Source organism: Eleutherodactylus coqui, chromosome 9 (genome assembly GCF_035609145.1).
Source record: "Eleutherodactylus coqui strain aEleCoq1 chromosome 9, aEleCoq1.hap1, whole genome shotgun sequence".
NCBI lineage: Eukaryota > Metazoa > Chordata > Amphibia > Anura > Eleutherodactylidae > Eleutherodactylus > Eleutherodactylus coqui.
The window spans coordinates 102,969,534-102,987,765 of NC_089845.1; the positions used below are offsets into that span (position 1 = coordinate 102,969,534).

The 18,232-nt window shown below is 46.8% G+C and overlaps 1 protein-coding gene across 1 annotated transcript in view; it reads right to left on the reverse strand.

Annotated features, from left to right (window-relative positions):
• Positions 1-17,723, reverse strand: part of MCMDC2 (minichromosome maintenance domain containing 2) — a 29,967-nt gene extending 12,244 nt beyond the window's left edge. Inside the window, exons 1-8 of the mRNA XM_066578870.1 lie at positions 17,618-17,723; positions 17,192-17,347; positions 13,167-13,297; positions 12,873-12,932; positions 9,249-9,444; positions 8,746-8,868; positions 8,530-8,637; positions 6,254-6,382 (exon numbers count right to left, since the gene is read on the reverse strand). Of these exons, the coding sequence (XP_066434967.1) occupies positions 6,254-6,382; positions 8,530-8,637; positions 8,746-8,868; positions 9,249-9,444; positions 12,873-12,932; positions 13,167-13,297; positions 17,192-17,347; positions 17,618-17,723 (1,009 nt within the window). The remainder of the gene's footprint in view (positions 1-6,253; positions 6,383-8,529; positions 8,638-8,745; positions 8,869-9,248; positions 9,445-12,872; positions 12,933-13,166; positions 13,298-17,191; positions 17,348-17,617) is intronic.
• Between the last annotated feature and the right edge of the window lie 509 nt (positions 17,724-18,232).

Sequence of the window (18,232 nt, forward strand, 5' to 3'; positions counted from 1 at the left end):
GCTTCAAGAACCCCAACGGTCCTTCTTAGGGCCACATCTGACCGTGTGCAGTACTGTTGAGGCTGCTTTTAGCAGTGTTGCACATTTATTTATTTTTTTTGTATATCGGCCGTGCAGAGCATTGCGTCCTCAGTCTGCAGTCATTGTACAGAGTATAGGGCCAGTACTGGTGAGGCAGGGAAAGAGATATTCAGGCTATATAGGCAGTGGGCTTTTTCCCAAAAATTGGGGAAAAATACTATATTTGGGCGGCCTGTGACCGTCTTCAGTTTACTGCGTGTCTGCTGGGGGTAGTAGTACTAATTAATATGCAGATAAGCGTTACAGCAGGCTTGCGCAAAATTGTTTCCTGGATCTGCTGTCTCTGTTACATCAGCGCCGTCATCCCGCCAGAGGGAAACAGTATACATAATATTATACGCTGCCTACAGTATCTATCTGCTGGGGGTAGTAGTCCTAATTAATACGCAGCTAAGCGTTACAGCAGGCTTGCGCAAAATTGTTTCCTGGATCTGCTGTGCGTTCCATAAGGGAAGTCAGCCTCCAACCACAGGCCAATAAGCGGCACATTTAATTACAGCGTTCTGTTTCTGCACTACTAATAATACAGCATGCTGAGGGGTAGGGGTAGGCCTAGAGGACGTGGATGCAGGCGAGGACGCGGAGGCCCAAGTCAGGGTGTGGGCACAGGCCGAGCTCCTGATCCAGGTGTATCGCAGCCGACTACTGCGGGATTAGGAGAGAGGCATGTTTCTGGCATCTCCACATTCATCTCACAATTAATGGGTCCACACGGTAGACCTTTATTAGAAAATAAGCAGTGTGAGCAGGTCCTGTTGTGCATGGCAGAAAGTGCATCCAGCAATCTATCGACCACCCAGAATTCTGCGCCGTCCACTGCTGCAACTCTGAATCCTCTGGCTGCTGCTGCTCCTTCCTCCCAGCCTCCTCACTCCATTACAATGACACATTCTGAGGAGCAGGCAGACTCCCAGGAACTGTTCTCGGGCCCCTGCCCAGAATGGGCAGCAATGGTTCCGAATCCTCTCCCACTGGAGGAGTTTGTCGTGACCGATGCCCAACCTTTGGAAAGTTCCCGGGGTCCGGGGGATAAGGCTGGGGACTTCCGGCAACTGTCTCAAGAGCTTTCAGTGGGTGAGGAGGACGATGACGATGAGACACAGTTGTCTATCACTCAGGTAGTAGTAATTGGAGTAAGTCCGAGGGAGGAGCGCACAGAGGATTTGGAGGAAGAGCAGCAGGACGATGAGGTGACTGACCCCACCTGGTTTGCTACGCCTACTGAGGACAGGTCTTCAGAGGGGGAGGCAAGTGCAGCAGCAGGGCAGGTTGGAAGAGGCAGTGCGGTGGCCAGGGTTAGAGGCAGGGCCAGACCGAATAATCCACCAACTGTTTCCCAAAGCGCCCCCTCGCGCCATGCCACCCTGCAGAGGCCGAGGTGCTCAAAGGTCTGGCAGTTTTTCACTGAGAGTGCAGACGACCAACGAACAGGGGTGTGCAACCTTTGTCGCGCCAAGATCAGCCGGGGAGCCACCACCACCAGCCTCACCACCACCAGCATGCGCAGACATATGATGGCCAAGCACCCCACAAGGTGGGACGAAGGCCGTTCACGGCCTCCGGTTTGCACCGCTGCCTCTCCCCCTGTGCCCCAACCTGCCACTGAGATCCAACCCCCCTCTCAGGACACAGGCACGACCGTCTCCTGGCCTGCACCCACACCCTCACCTCCGCTGTGCTCGGCCCCATCCACCAATGTCTCTCAGCGCACCGTCCAGCCGTCGCTAGCGCCAGTGTTGGAGCGCAAGCGCAGTACGCCACCACGCACCCGCACGCTCAAGCGTTAAACGTGCACATAGCCAAATTTATCAGCCTGGAGATGCTGCCGTATAGGGTTGTGGAAACGGAGGCTTTCAAAGGTATGATGGCGGCGGCCCCGCGCTACTCAGTTCCCAGTCACCACTACTTTTCCCGATGTGCCGTCCCAGCCCTGCACGACCACGTCTCCCGCAACATTGTACGCGCCCTCACCAACGCGGTTACTGGCAAGGTCCACTTAACGGACACGTGGACAAGCACAGGCGGGCAGGGCCACTATATCTCCCTGACGGCACATTGGGTGAATTTAGTGGAGGCTGGGACAGAGTCAGAGCCTGGGACCGCTCACGTCCTACCCACCCCAGAATTGCGGGCCCCAGCTCGGTGGTGGTATCTGCGGTGGTGTATGCCTCCACTAAACCACCCTCCTCCTCCTACGCAACCTCTGTCTCGCAATCAAGATGTGCCAGCAGCACGTCGCCACCAGTCGGTGTCGCGCGGGGTGGCAGCACAGCGGTGGGCAAGCGCCAGCAGGCCGTGCTGAAACTACTCAGCTTAGGAGAGAAGAGGCACACGGCCCACGAACTGCTGCAGGGTCTAACAGAGCAGACCGACCGCTGGCTTGCGCCGCTGAGCCTCCAACCGGGCATGGTCGTGTGTGACAACGGCCGTAACCTGGTGGCGGCTCTGCAGCTCGGCAGCCTCACGCACGTGCCATGCCTGGCCCACGTCTTTAATTTGGTGGTTCAGCGCTTTCTGAAAAGCTACCCACGCTTGTCAGACCTGCTCGGAAAGGTGCGCCGGCTCTGCGCACATTTCCGCAAGTCCCACACGGATGCTGCCACCCTGCGCACCCTGCAACATCGGTTTCATCTGCCAGTGCACCGACTGCTGTGCGACGTGCCCACACGGTGGAACTCTACGCTCCACATGTTGGCCAGGCTCTATGAGCAGCGTAGAGCTATAGTGGAATACCAACTCCAACATGGGCGGCGCAGTGGGAGTCAGCCTCCTCAATTCTTTACAGAAGAGTGGGCCTGGTTGGCAGACATCTGCCAGGTCCTTGGAAACTTTGAGGAGTCTACCCAGATGGTGAGCGGCGATGCTGCAATCATTAGCGTCACCATTCCTCTGCTATGCCTCTTGAGAAGTTCCCTGCAAAGCATAAAGGCAGACACTTTGCGCTCGGAAACAGAGGCGGGGAAAGACAGTATGTCGCTGGATAGTCAGAGCACCCTCCTGTCTATATCTCAGCGCGTTGAGGAGGAGGAGCATGAGGAGGATGAGGAGGAAGGGGAAGAGACAGCTTGGCCCACTGCTGAGGGTACCCATGCTGCTTGCCTGTCATCCTTTCAGCGTGTATGGCCTGAGGAGGAGGAGGAGGAGGAGGAGGAACCTGAAAGTGATCTTCCTAGTGAGGACAGCCATGTGTTGCGTACAGGTACCCTGGCACACATGGCTGACTTCATGTTAGGATGCCTTTCTCGTGACCCTCGCGTTACACGCATTCTGGGTGTACACACTGCTCGACCCACGGTATAAGGAGAACCTTTCCACTCTCATACCCGAAGAGGAAAGGGGTTCGAGAGTGATGCTATACCACAGGACCCTGGCGGACAAACTGATGGTAAAATTCCCATCCGACAGCGCTAGTGGCCGAAGGCGCAGTTCTGAGGGCCAGGTAGCAGGGGAGGCGCAGAGATCAGGCAGCATGTACAGCACAGGCAGGGGAACACTCTCTAAGGCCTTTGACAGCTTTCTGGCTCCCCAGCAAGACTGTGTCACTGCTCCCCAGTCAAGGCTGAGTCGGCGGGAGCACTGCAAAAGGATGGTGAGGGAGTACGTAGCCGATCGCACGACCGTCCTCCGTGACGCCTCTGCCCCCTACAACTACTGGGTGTCGAAGCTGGACACGTGGCCTGAACTCGCGCTGTATGCCCTGGAGGTGCTTGCTTGTCCTGCGGCTAGCGTCTTGTCAGAGAGGGTGTTTAGTGCGGCTGGGGGAATCATCACAGATAAGCGTACCCGCCTGTCAACCGACAGTGCCGACAGGCTTACACTCATCAAGATGAACAAAGCCTGGATTTCCCCAGACTTCTCTTCTCCACCAGCGGACAGCAGCGATACCTAAACAATACGTAGGCTGCACCCGCGGATGGAAGCATTGTTCTCTATCACCATCAAAAACGTGGACCTTTTAGCTTCATCAATCTGTGTATAATATTCATCCTCCTCCTCCTGCTCCTCCTCCTGAAACCTGACGTAATCACGCCGAACTGGCAATTTTTCTTAGGCCCACAAGGCTCAGTCATATAATTTTTGTAAACAATTTTTATACGTTTCAATGCTCATTAAAGCGTTGAAACTTGCACCTGAACCAATTTTTATTTTAACTGGGCTGCCTCCAGGCCTATTTACAAATTAAGCCACATTAACCAAAGCGATTAATGGGTTTCACCTGCCCTCTTGGTTGGGCATGGGCAATTTTTCTGACGTACATTAGTACTGTTGGTACACCAATTTTTGGGGGCCCTCGCCTACAGTGTAATCCAATTAAATTTTTGCCCACCTGCATTAAAGCTGACGTTACATGAGCTGTGATGGGCACTGCAATGGGATACATTTATGTACAGCCGGTGGGTTCCAGGGAGCCACCCATGCTGTCGGTCCACATGGAGTTGTAACTGCATGTTCCACTTCTAAAGAACCCCAGTCTGACTGGGGCATGCAGTGTGGGCCGAAGCCCACCTGCATTAAACATGACATTACCTCAGCTGTGATGGGCAATGCAATGGGATATATTTATGTACCGCCGGTGGCTTCCTGGCCCCCACCCATGCTGTCGGTCCACACGGAGTTGTAACTGCATGTGTCCACTAGTAAAGAACCCCAGTCTGACTGGGGCATGCAGTGTGGGCCGAAGCCCACCTGCATTAAACATGGCATTACCTCAGCTGTGATGGGCAATGCAATGGGATATATTTATGTACCGCCGGTGGCTTCCTGGCACCCACCCATGCTGTTAGTCCACACGGAGTTGTAACTGCATGTGTCCACTTCTAAAGAACCCCAGTCTGACTGGGGCATGCAGTGTGGGCCAAAGCCCACCTGCATTTAATCGGACGTTACCTCAGCTGTGATGGGCACTGCAATGGGATACATTTATGTACAGCCGGTGGGTTCCAGGGAGCCACCCATGCTGTGGGTGCACACGGAATTCCCATTGCGGAGTTGTACCTGCCTGTGACTATTTATAAAAAACCGCGGTCTGACTGGGGCATGCAGACACCTTGACAGAATGAATAGTGTGTGGCACATAGGTTCCCCATTGCTATGCCCACGTGTGCAGCTCCTGATGGCGGTGGCACAGGATTATATTTCTCATTGCTTCTGTACAGCATTGTGGGCTATCGCCCCGCCCCTTTTAAAGAGGGTCGCTGCCTAGCCGTGCCAACCCTCTGCAGTGTGTGCCTGCGGTTCCTCCTCATGGCAGACGCATTTATAAATAGACATGAGGGTGGTGTGGCTATGAGGCCAGCGTGTGGCATGAGTGCAGCTGAAGGCTGCGCAGGGACACTTTGGTGTGCGCTGGTTGTGCGTGGGGGGGGGGGTTGGGCAGCATGTAACCCAGGAGAAGTGGCAGCGGAGTGTCATGCAGGCAGTGATTGTGGTTTGTTGGAGGTAGTGTGGTGCTTAGCTAAGGTATGCATTGCTAATGAGGGCTTTTCAGAAGTAAAAGTTGTTGGGAGGGGGGGGCCCACTCTTGCCGCTATTGTGGCTTAATAGTGGGACCTGGGAACTTGAGATGCAGCCCAACATGTAGCCCCTTGCCTGTCCTATCCGTTGCTGTGTCGTTCCCATCACTTTCTTGAATTGCCCAGATTTTCACAAATGGAAACCTTAGCGAGCATCGGCGATATACAAATATGCTCGGGTCACCCATTGACTTCAATGGAGTTCGTTACTCGAAACGAACCCTCGAGCATCGCGAAAATTTCGTCCCGAGTAACGAGCACCCGAGCATTTTGGTGCTCGCTCATCTCAATGATTGTCTATTCATCTGAATGTGTACTATATAATACCTCATTTCAATGAGAAACATCACATCGTACTAGCATGCACAGCGCGCAGCATGCCAGTGACATGCAATGTCTTTTTAGGTCCCATTGAAAACAATGCCCCCAAAAAGAACATGCTGCAGCATCGCAATGAGCAAAAAAAAAAGTTTATTTGAATAAGTCCATTCCAAAAATGGATTACATATTTGTGCAAGTTTTGTTCATCTCTCATTGCACTAAACTCGCGTCAGATTCTCGCCAGTGTGAATAAGCCCTTATAGTGGCCCTACCGCTGTGAGTGATCACTGATGAGCTGCTTCTTCTTTTTATATAGTTCCTACATAAAGAATACTTACTGCGTGCAATGTACTGATGAATATTATTGGCTTCTACACAGACAGTTACTTGAGAACCGTTGAGGCCACATACTGGTATACCTATTACCCGATATCTTCCTCCGATTTTCATTTTGTCTATTAATTCATCTATGAAATAAAATGAATTGTATATTAATATGAAGATGTAACATGTTCCTAAATGTAGAGCCGTACAAATATTAAGGCTATGTTGAAATGCAGATCTTTGTTATGTGTTGACTAAGGTAGTAATTTACAGCAACAAGCAGATAATATGGTACATTGTAATAAATGGGATTTTAATGGAAAAATGAAATAGTTATCAGGTGCTGCAGCGAGTTTTAGTTTATTTTCTTGTCTTTATTTCATTCCTTAATTTCAAGAGCCATGGCTTTTTTCACTTTTCCATGTATGTATGTTCCATATGAGATATTGTTTTTTATGGGACAAGTTGTATATTTAATGGGACAATTTAGAATGTATTCATATGGGCAGAGTTTTTCTGCCAGGACTCACCACCGGACACCGCCTCAATCCACAATCCATAGAGTTTACTGCAGATTGTGATGCAGAATTGCAGGCAGATTTAAGCGCTTTTCAATTCTGCATCAAAATTTGCAGGTAGCCATGGAGATTTTGGTATGGACTTTACTATAGCTTTAGGTGCATTCTGCAGGTTAATAATTCCACCTATGTGAAAGTGACCCTAGCGTAGCATATAATATACTGAAAACTTTATTTTTGTAAAGTCGGGCAGAATGGAAAAACACAGAATTCCACCATTTTTGGGGGAAATAGAAGAGTTTTGTTTTTACGGCATTGACTGTGCAGTAAAAGTGACACATTAACTTTATTATATGGTTCGGTCCATTTACCAAAATTATATAGTTTTTTAGTTTTAGTAATTTTTTTGATTTCTTTTTTTTTTTTTTGAAAATCAATTTTTATTTGATTTTTGTTACATACATGTAACTTGGCATATATATAGATCAGTTTTATGCCTAGTCCTACTGGGCTAGGAGCAGTATAAGAGCCGTAACAAATTTTTTGATTTCTTTTGCCATGCTCTGAGACCCATAACTTTTTTATTTTTTGAGATACCAATAAAAACCGAGATATTGTTTTCATTGGTGTCATTTTGGGGTTCATATACCTTTTTGACCATTTTTTATTTCATTTTTGTTTTTAGGCTTGTGGTGGTAAGAAAACAAAGCAAGTCTGTCATTATATATTTTTTTTACAGCTCTCACCATGCGGGATCAATGCATGTTTTTAATAGTTGAGATTAGAGATGAGCAAGCATACTCGCTAAGGCAAACTACTCGAGCGAGTAGTGCCTTATTCGAGTACCTGCCCGCTCGTCTCTAAAGATTCGGCTGCCAGCGCGGGTGAGTTGCGGAAGTGAGCAGGGGGAAGCGAGGGGGAGAGAGGGAGAGAGATCTCCCCTCCGTTCCTCCCCCGCCGCTCCCCGCCGGCAGCTGAATCTTTAGAGACGAGCGGGCAGGTACTCGAATAAGGCACTACTCGCTTGAGTAGTTTGCCTTAGGGAGTATGCTTACTCATCTCTAGTTGAGATCTTTATGGGTACCATGATGCCAATTAAGTTTTTTGATTGTTTACATTTTTTATGTAAAGAATGCAAAATTTGAACTTAATCATTTTGTAAAAAATATTTTTAAAAATGTTATTGAACTTACAACGAAATTTGCAATTGCTTGATCGCTTGTATAACAAATTGCAATATTTCTGTAGTGCAATGTATTATGCCTTTCAGTGTTAACCTAGTAGGCTTCCAAACATGGCAGGCTTGGAGGCCATTGTTAGGACAACCACTCGGTATCCTGCAATTGCAGGCTGTGAAGGAGGAGAAATCATCTGAGAGAGGGAGCCTCTTCCCACTATCTAACTGATTCAATACCGTGGGCACTTTTGACCACAGCATCAAAGGAGTTAAAAGCCAAGATTGGAGTCACCTCCGATCTCAGCTATTGTGGGCGGGCACTAGATGTATAGCACAGCCGTCACCTGCCGTGTATGGAACAGGCTTAACTCATGAGCCTGCTCCATACTCTCCCTGCAAACGTGTAATGTACATGTACGTCAGATCTCACTAAGAGGATAAAAGATTCTGTTCATACAATACAGTAAGAAGTGCGACAGTTCTGTATGGCTGCGGCATCCCAGATCCCTCATATTTATTCATTTAGCATGGTTTCCCTGTATTAATGCATTTTACTGTTAATACATTATATACACAATAAGGAACCTGAGCTTACCTCTAAGAAACACTGCATATGACTGGAAACGGTAGTTCTGATGTGTTGCATATTGTCCTTGGAAAATTCGCAGTGCCTTTAAATTCATGAACTCAATAACCTGTTTATCTACCAAAACATATATAGGTCATTTACTTTTCTAGTTGTCCCCTTAAAATAAAGCACTTATCATAAACAAAGAATTAAATAAAAAAATAAGGCACTTATATCACATACCACCTAGAACTCTGTATTTCACATCTTCTTTTAAAGATGATGCACATAAATCACAAAAAAAGTCTTGCCTCACTGTTACAGACTCTGTAGCCCCAGGTGTGTGGATGCGTATGTACCGGAAATCTGATGGACAGAAAACATAATAAATACACCATAATAGATCTGCTGTCAATATTAGAGCAGTACACAAACCAGAATTATGACTATAAGTGTTAATTCACACAGGTGTATTATCATTGTGTATTATGAGCATAATACATTAATAATGTAAAATGCATATTTGCTGCGCATGTTAAACTCCCATAGCCTATATTGACACGTAATACGCCAATGAAAAAAAACAGGGCTGTGAGTGGTCCAATAGAAATCAATGAGCGTGAAAAATACGCGTGTAATACATGACGATAGGCCTGTGTGAGTGAGTCCTAATGAATTTTGAGTCAATCAATTGTTCTAAGACTGTGCATTTATTTTACACTAGATTATGAACAAGAATCTTTTACCTTTAGACAAGGGGCACTTTGTTTCAGAGCACACAAATCTTGCTCCTTGAGTATATTTATTAACAATAGACATCGCAGTGACAGTTCCTTCCATGATATAAAGTCTTTGAGATCTGTAGTCCAAGGGAAAATCGCTGAGGCTTAAGCGATAACCAGGTAGATCAGGCAGATGTGTAACCTTCAAAATCACATTTATCTAACGAATAAAGTAATGATAAATTATATTACAGCACTCTACATGGATGTTCAAACAAACTACACCTGTCTCCTATAATGACTTGCAGTTACTGCTGTATAGGCATTTCCCCAGACACTTATGAAATTGCTACTGCCCATACCACCTCTTAGGGTGACGACCCACTACAAATTTTTTTCCCTGTGAAATTCGCAGCATTTTTTTTTCTGCAGGGGTCTATGGGACTTGTAATGTTAAAATCGTGATTTTGCTGTAAATTGCGATTTTGCACAATCGCGATTTTAACATTACAAGTCCCATAGACCCCTGCAGAAAAACAAATGCTGCGAATTTCGCAGGGAAAAAAAACTGTAGTGGGTAGTCATCCTAAGGCCTCATGTCCACGGGGAAAATCAGGCCTGCTACGGATTCTCCATGGAGAATCCGCAGCGGGTCCCTCCTGCCCCGCGGATATGAGGGCTGAAAATAACAATTACTTACCTCTCCGCACGCTCCGGATCTTCCCTTCTTCGCGGCTTGAACTTCTCTCCGTCGCGGCCGGATCTTCTTTCTTTGGCCCGGCGGATGTGCTCGGCATGCCGGCTGCGTGCTGCGCGCATGTGCTGGGCACATCCACCGGCCCGAAGAAAGAAGATCCGGCCACGACGGAGAGAAGTTCAAGCCGCGAAGAAGGGAAGATCCGGAGCGTCCGGACCAGGTGAGTCTATTCTGATTTTAGGTCTCCCGCGGATTCGGACGGCTTCCATAGGTTTCAATAGAAGCCTGCGGGAGACCCGCACCTAAATGGAGCATGTCCATTTTTTTTCATGCTCCAGATTTTTTGAAATTCACTTTTATTGACCATCTGCGGTTATTTATCTACCCGCGGGTGGTCAATGCATCCCTATGGGATGCGGATCCGCTGCAGATTTTAATTGTTCTTTTGCCCGTGGACATGAGGCCTTAAACTTCCGCTGCGGATATGTAACGCGGATTTCTGGTGCGGATCACTTTAAAATACCATCCGCGGCTATTTATCTACCGGCGGGTGGTCAATGCATTCCAATGGGAAATTTTAGGTGCGGATCACGCACGTGGGTGATCTGCTGCGGATTTTAAATTTTATTTTCCCCTAAGGCCTCACGTCCATAGGGAAAATCAGGCCCGCGCAGATTTCTGCTGCGGATGCACTATAATTGTCTTTTTTTTTCATGCGGGAGATCAATTGAGATATGAGCACTATGAGCTCCTGCACGTGTGATCCGCATTAAAATGGAGCATGTCATGTTTTTTTCACGCGCGTAAAATCTGCAAATCAGTTAAAATACCATCCGCAGTTATTTAATTACCTGCAGGTGGTCAATGCTTTCCCATGGGATGTGGATTTGCGGAATATAATTACCCAGTGGACATGAGGCCTCAGTGTCTGTTCACATGTCCGTACATTTGGGATGTGTGCTATTCATGTATTCCACAGACAGCACATGGCCTTATAATAGTGTATTAAACTATTACGATGGCTTATTCTTCATGGTCCGTGTAAAAAAAAAAAATTAAATGCTGCATGACCTATTTTTATGCATTTTCGCAGACAAGCAAAGCACATGCAATGTGTATAGTTTGTGGATATCCAGCTTTCAAATGAAAATTCAAAATTCTGCATTTATTAATTTCTTTATACATTAAAATGGGTGGAGCTTCTTTTCTCTTATACTGCGATTGAAATCCCCTATATAAACACACAGTAGAGAAAAATGTGCTACCTGCAGTCACCACTTTGTGTAAGAAAAATGATGCAACTTTTATAAATAGATATATTAGAGGAGGGTTCCCATCTGGGTCAAATGGGAATTAGAAACAAGGTGGCGAGGAAGAAGGTAACAGTAGAGCGTGGATGGGCTATGCTGTTTTCATCACTCCCTAGAAGTTAAGAGAAATTATGCAAACAGTGTAGAACAGTGAGCTATACTATCTCTGTAACTCCCCAGTTAGTGTCCTCTCACACATGAACGTAGCAAAGCAGCACGATTTCGGCTGCAGCTTCCTGCGGCCAACAGCGTGTTTTAGTGCACCCCATCATTGTGATGGGTGATGAGGTGCTCTAAACGGCCAAAGATAGAAAAGACTGCGCTTGAAAATCGCGGGCCTGGAAAACTCCGTCCAGCGCCACGATCTAATGCAAGTCTGCGAGGCCCCATTGATTTCAATGGGAGCGTTATAAGACGGTTACCTCAGCGTTCAAAACGCTGCATTAATTGCAGTAAAAAAAAGCCCATGTGAGGGAGGCCTTACTATAACAACATAGCTTGCTGTGCTACGCTGTTTGCGTAACTGCCATTGACTTCTATGGGAATTACAACGATAGCGTAGTTAAGCCCTGTGAGCTGTTTCCATCCTCCCACCCACCTCCAGCCATGGCAGGGCTGGGGCTGTTGGGGGTCCAAGCTGGAAATATGGATATGCTGTAAAAGTCCAGATGGGAGTACTCTTACAAAAATGTATCATCTCAGACATTTGGACCTAAAATAACCAGAAAACAAGAGATGAGCGAGTGTACTCGCTAAGTGCAAATACTCGACCAAGTATTGCCTTTTGCGAGTACATGCCCGCTTGTCTCAAAAGATTCGGGTGCCGGCAGGGGAGGAATGATGGGGGGGGGGGGGAGAGATCTCTCTCTCCCCCCTGCTCACTCCCGCAACTCACCGCTCACCGCCGGCACCCAAATCTTTTGAGACGAGCGGGCAGGTACTTGCAAAAGGCCCTTAGCGAGTACGCTCGCTCATCTCTACCAAAGCAACATAAATAGGTTTGGACCATGTGTCTTGCATAGTTTCTAAGTATGTGTGAGAGAGAAAAGATTATTAGCATTCCTTACTAAAGAAATGAAATTTAGTAGCATTATTAGTTTTACGGCGCATTCAGACAACCGTATTTCGGCCGGTGTGAATACCCGGCTGATATACGGTGTCTCTCTCTGCAGGGGGAGGAGGCTAGAAGAGCCTGGAGTGCTCTGAGCTCCCGCCTCCTCTTTGCCTCCTCTCCACCCCCTGCACTATTTTCAATGAGGAGAGGTGGGACAGGGGCGGAGCTAATTCCTGGAACTTAGCCCCACCCCTGTACCACCTCCTGTTATTGCAAATAGTGCAGAGGGGCGGAGAGGAGGCAGAGAGGGGGCGGGAGCTTAGAGCACTGCTCCCAGCTCTTCCAGCCTCCTCCCCCTGCAGAGAGAGACGCCGTATATCAGCCGGCGTGAATACCCAACTGATATACGGTCATCTGAATGCGCCCTTAGAAAAATTGTTACAGTCCAAATAATTAATTCTATTATTTTAAGAAAAAAAATGTAAATACCCATTTTTTTTATTTTTTTTTATTTTTAGCACAACATTTATACTAAAGACAATGATCCATTTTAATAATGGAGAGTCATTTTAAAATCATGCCCATACCTGAGCCTCAGTCTGGTATTCTCCAATTAAAGAAAGAGTTCTTATTGCAGCATCACACACCTAAAATAGAAATAAAATTGTAGCTAGCATAATTCAGATAAAGTAAAAGCATCTGAAAGAGAGATGAGCGAGCACGCTCAGATAAAGATCTCTCTCTCCCCCCCGCCGCCCCCCCGAGCCTGCTTGGACCAGTAAGCAGTTACTCGAGAAGAGCGATGCTTGCTCGAGTAACTGCCTTATCCGAGCGTGCTCGCTCATCTCTAATCTGAAGCTTTACAGGTCAGCAAAACTTACCGACTGGAAGATATTAGCAGCCCTCAATGGCTCATGTAATATGTAGTTTCCAAGAGTAGCATTGAGCTCAGTTATATCCATGGGGTTGACAGAGATCACAAATCGGTAGACAGCATAACTTTGACCTGAATCTACAGAGAAACAAATGTCAATTAGTTTAAAAAATAAAAGGAAAAAAATGTTTATGTGGCTCTAGTGCTTCAAATGTATTTATCCAGAGGAGAGAACAACGTTGCCCCATCAGTGTTATGGATAGATGATGAGTAGAACCATAACGAAGATTAAAAAAAAACAAAAAAAACCCAACAACTTTTCATGTTTTGGTTGTGAACGTTGTACTCCCAACCACTCAGGACAAGAGTATATTTCCTCATTTACTGACTGTCATGTTGTGCTAGTTTGTGCTTCTGGGTCTTGTAGTACTAAGCACTTCCAGGAGCACATGTCTGCAGGTGGGGGCTGATTTGGCTGACTGATTGTGTGGATTGCTCCAGCCAGCCAATCACCTGGGGTCTGTGCACATAAATACTAGACCTGCTAGGTAGAATGGGTTGGTCATTCTGCATATCTCCTTTTAGTACCTTGGTGATGGTATGAATGCATTTCTGTTTGGGTTACGTGTGCGGTTCCCTGTCTATTTCCACTCAGGCGCGAGTCCGGTTTACCCTAGGTTCCTGTGTGGGGCTGTTCTTGTGGGGACAATTGCCCTGCTTTTAGGAAGTGTTCCTCAGCTTTGGTTATTTCTGTCTGTCCTGTTGAAATGAGTCTGCGCCATTGAGAGAAATGGAGCTGCTACTGCACATGTGTGACCAGTGGCTCAATTCCCCCACTACACTACAGAAATGGGAGCCTGTATATTTAACTGTGAAATGGGAATCAGTTGGGGTCCCAGTGCTCAGACCCCCATCAATCTATCAGTTGTTCCCATTCAGCGGATGGGTGAAAACTTTAAAGACCTCCTATAATCTGAACAGTTGTGCAGCATACGTTAAATATACTCCTGTGTTAGAGATGAAAGGATTATAAAAGTATCCCCTCTAACAGTTTTTGTGTTCTAATACAAGAGTATTTAACATCACATGCTTTAATTTTAAAAGCAAGATAGTACCCTCTGTTAAAGGTTTTTCAGGGCATGAAGTGGTAAAATCCTAGATGCTATACTCATCGGTTCCACCCTGCAGTTAGGGCTCCTTTACATTAGCAAGAAAATCATGTGATTTTTTTTTTTTTTTTTTTTCTTTCTTGTGGCGCAAAAGTAAAAACGCATGATTATGAAACCAATGGTTTTATTCTCACTTGTGATGCTTTCACTCCTGCAATTCTGTGTGGGGAAAAAAAAATTGCAGCATATTCTACCCTTTTGCAATATTGCCCATTGTTTTCAATAGTCAGTGGCAGCAGCTCCGGCCCCATTGAAAACCATGGACGAACATTGTGATCCACTGCCGCTCAAAATCCAAACGGACTGTTTTTTATTGAAGTCAATAGAAACCATCCAATCCGCAGCTCTTCCGTAATGACACTGCGGAAAAGCTGCGGATTCCGTGTTATCTCTAGGTGATTATGTGGGAAAAGCAGTAGTTTAAAAAAACCTGTACTGCTCCCAGGGCTGGATTGTGCATTCTGAATCCGGCTCTGCAATGTGCGAAGGCTTTAGTTGCCCGACTTCAGAGGTATCAATGTAAGCTGTCTTTATCACTCAGCATACTTCAAGACTTAAGTCAAGTTCCTACCACAGATGACGTAGCATATCACAATTGACTGATGCAATGGCTTCTGTGATGTGTACTCGCAGATGGTGCATGTTGGGTGGTAAGGGTGGAATGTAAATTATAACAGTGCCCATGAGAAATAAGTCGCAAGTCGCAAGGCGGGAGGCGCGGAGGCCAAGGAAGAAGTTAAAAAAGTTTAAATCAACCCCCTTTTGCCATATCTATAATTAAAAAATCTTGTCCTGTTAGAACGATGACAGCGGCATTTAAAGGGTTAATCGCCGCAAGTGGCCGATTGCAGCTATTGCCTGCGGGTCAGAGGCGTAACTTCAAGCTTCTGGGCCTCAATGCAAAACCTGTAACAGGGCCCCCAACTATAATGCTTTATTCCTAGTACTAGGCTTACTGTATGGAGAAGAGAGGCCTTATGGGCCCCCTAAGGCTCCTGGGCCCGGGTGCAACCGCATCCCCTGCATCCCCTATAGTTACGCCTTTGCCGCAGGTGTCAGCTGTAATAAACAGCTGAAGCTCGCGCTGTATGAAGAAAGGTCGCCCCGGGATCTCTCTTCATACATAGGCCACCGATACAGGCTGTCAAAAGGTGTATCAGCGGTTGTTAAGGTGTTAAATGTTATAAATGCCATCATATTGCTTTGTTTGGAGCTACCCCTGCTGAGAGTGGCTCTTTTTTTTGCTGCAGCATTTAAAAATACCATGTGCCAAGATACTTTTTTCTTTTTTCCACAGTAGATCTTGGGGGACATTTGTGCTGCACCCAAACACTTCAGTCTGTCTTCTTGAATCATCAGGACTCGGGCGTTACAATATTGCGGACTGCATGTCATCCCGAGGCTGCAGGTTACGCACCCTTCAACCAGTGATTTCTGGCCACTGTGTATTCCTCGTAGGGATGGCAAAAAAATATGCCCGCTCAGCATGCAGTACAGGCCAACCTGCATCAGCCAGGACTTTATTTCCCATATCCTGATGCATTTGTGAATATCTTTGTATGCTGCTTTTCTGATGCCGAAGATTTTTAAAAAAAGTTTGTAATATTACGTCCTTAATGACCAAGCACGTAAGGGTATGACCTGAAGCGTCGGGGTATGTATGAAGAGAGGTCACAGGGCAACCTCTCTTCATACAGCGTGGGCGTCCGCTGTTTATTACAGCTGACACCCGCGAGCAATAGCTGCAATTGGTCGTGCGGATGATAACTGCTATTAACCCTTTAAATGCCGCTGTCAATACCGACAGCAGCATTTAAAGCCCCCGAATGATGTTTGGGGGTCCTGTATGGCCCCCCACGGTGAGATCTGGGGAGCCGTGCAGGTGTCATGGCAGCCAGGGGCCTTCTGAAAGGCCCCAGGGCTGCTTTAGGAGACTGCCTATAAAGCTATCCCGCAAAATATTAGCCCTCACACAACTACATCGACGGAAAAAAAAAAGTTATTGCGTGCAGAAGATGGCAGCAGAAAATAATTGAAAAAAATTAAATGTCTTTGAAAAAAAAAATTATACAGTAAAATAAAAACTATACAAGTTTGGTATCATTGTTATCGCACCAAGGGTGCATTCACACGAGCGTAGGCGTATTTACGCTCGCACGTCCGCAGCGTATAATCGCCAGAAAGAACGTTTTTCGGCGATCATGACCAGAGCTAGAAAGCGTTTTCTTGTCTGTTCCTACTTTTCAAACTATCTTTTTGGTCATCGAATATGCGTTGGCGCGTATTTCGGCGGCGTATGTTCTATTTTCTGTGGGTTGCCGTTTTTACGCGCCGTAAAATCGCCCATGCGAACGAATACATTGGAAACCAATGCCTCAGATGGTCACGTATATACGATTGGGCGTAAAAACACACTGTATATGCGCTCGTGTGTATGCACCGTAACCCATACAATAAAGATATCATGTAATTTTTGTTGCAGTTTGTGTGCCGTAGAAACAAGACGCACTGAAAGATGGTGGAATGTGTTTTTTTTTTCAATTTTACTCAATTTTTAAAGTTTTTTTAGTACACTATATGGTACAGTAAATGACACAATTTAAAACTACAACTCGTCCCGCAAAAAAACAAGCCCTCATGCAGCAACATTTATTATTATTATTTTTTTTTTTTTGAGGGGGAGATGAAAAAACAAAAATGGGGGAAAAAAGGGGCTGGGTCATTAAGGGGTTAATAAAGTTTTCTTTGATTGCGCTGACAGTCCTTCTGTCCTGATATTGGTTCTTGGAGGTGTGGAGGCTCGTACATTGGCTGAGGTGCGCTGCTGTTCAGCCAGAAGCCGTTTCCCATTGCTTCCCCATACCATGAGTATTTGGGCAGACAGCTCTGGTGGCGGATTTTCTTTTGGCAAACAAAAGGATCCAGCTCTGAACCTCATTGTCTCCCATCCTTCTTTCTTCTGATTTTGTCTGTTGGGAGAAGGTTGAGCCGCTCCCAGGCACAAAGTCACCTGGCTGCGCTGCAATCAGAGGGCAGAGGCGTAACTTGAAGCTTCTGGGCCCCAAGGCAAAACCTATAACAGGGCCCCAACTATAGTGCTTTATTCATAGCACTGGGCTCCCTAAGTGCTATGAATAAAGAAGAGAGGACTTATGGAGAAGAGAGGACTTATGGTCCCCCTAAGGCTCCTAGGCCCGGGTGCAACTGCATCCCCTATAGTTACGCTACTGTCGGAGGATCTGGATGACTGATGTGTAATTTGTATAGAGGCCCTAAGTCTGTTTCTTACCATTATATTTCTTGCACTCTTCTATAAACTTCTCTAGCCCTCTGCTCCTGTCCATGTATATGAGAGCAGCTTCCCTCATGTAGTGGAAGGCCGGGGCCTGGCTCATGTTTTCTGGCCACAGCCAGTCCTGTCAGCAGTATGTACTGTCCGCTCACACACAGCCCAGTCCTGTCAGCAGTATGTACTGTCCGCTCACACACAGCCCAGTCCTGTCAGCAGTATGTACTGTCCGCTCACACACAGCCCAGTCCTGTCACCAGTATGCACTGTCCGCTCACACACAGCCCAGTCCTGTCAGCAGTATGTACTGTCCGCTCACACACAGCCCAGTCCTGTCACCAGTATGCACTGTCCGCTCACACACAGCCCAGTCCTGTCAGCAGTATGTACTGTCCGCTCACACACAGCCCAGTCCTGTCAGCAGTATGTACTGTCCGCTCACACACAGCCCAGTCCTGTCAGCAGTATGTACTGTCCGCTCACACACAGCCCAGTCCTGTCAGCAGTATGTACTGTCCGCTCACACACAGCCCAGTCCTGTCAGCAGTATGTACTGTCTGCTCACACACAGCCCAGTCCTGTCACCAGTATGTACTGTCCTCTCACACACAGCCC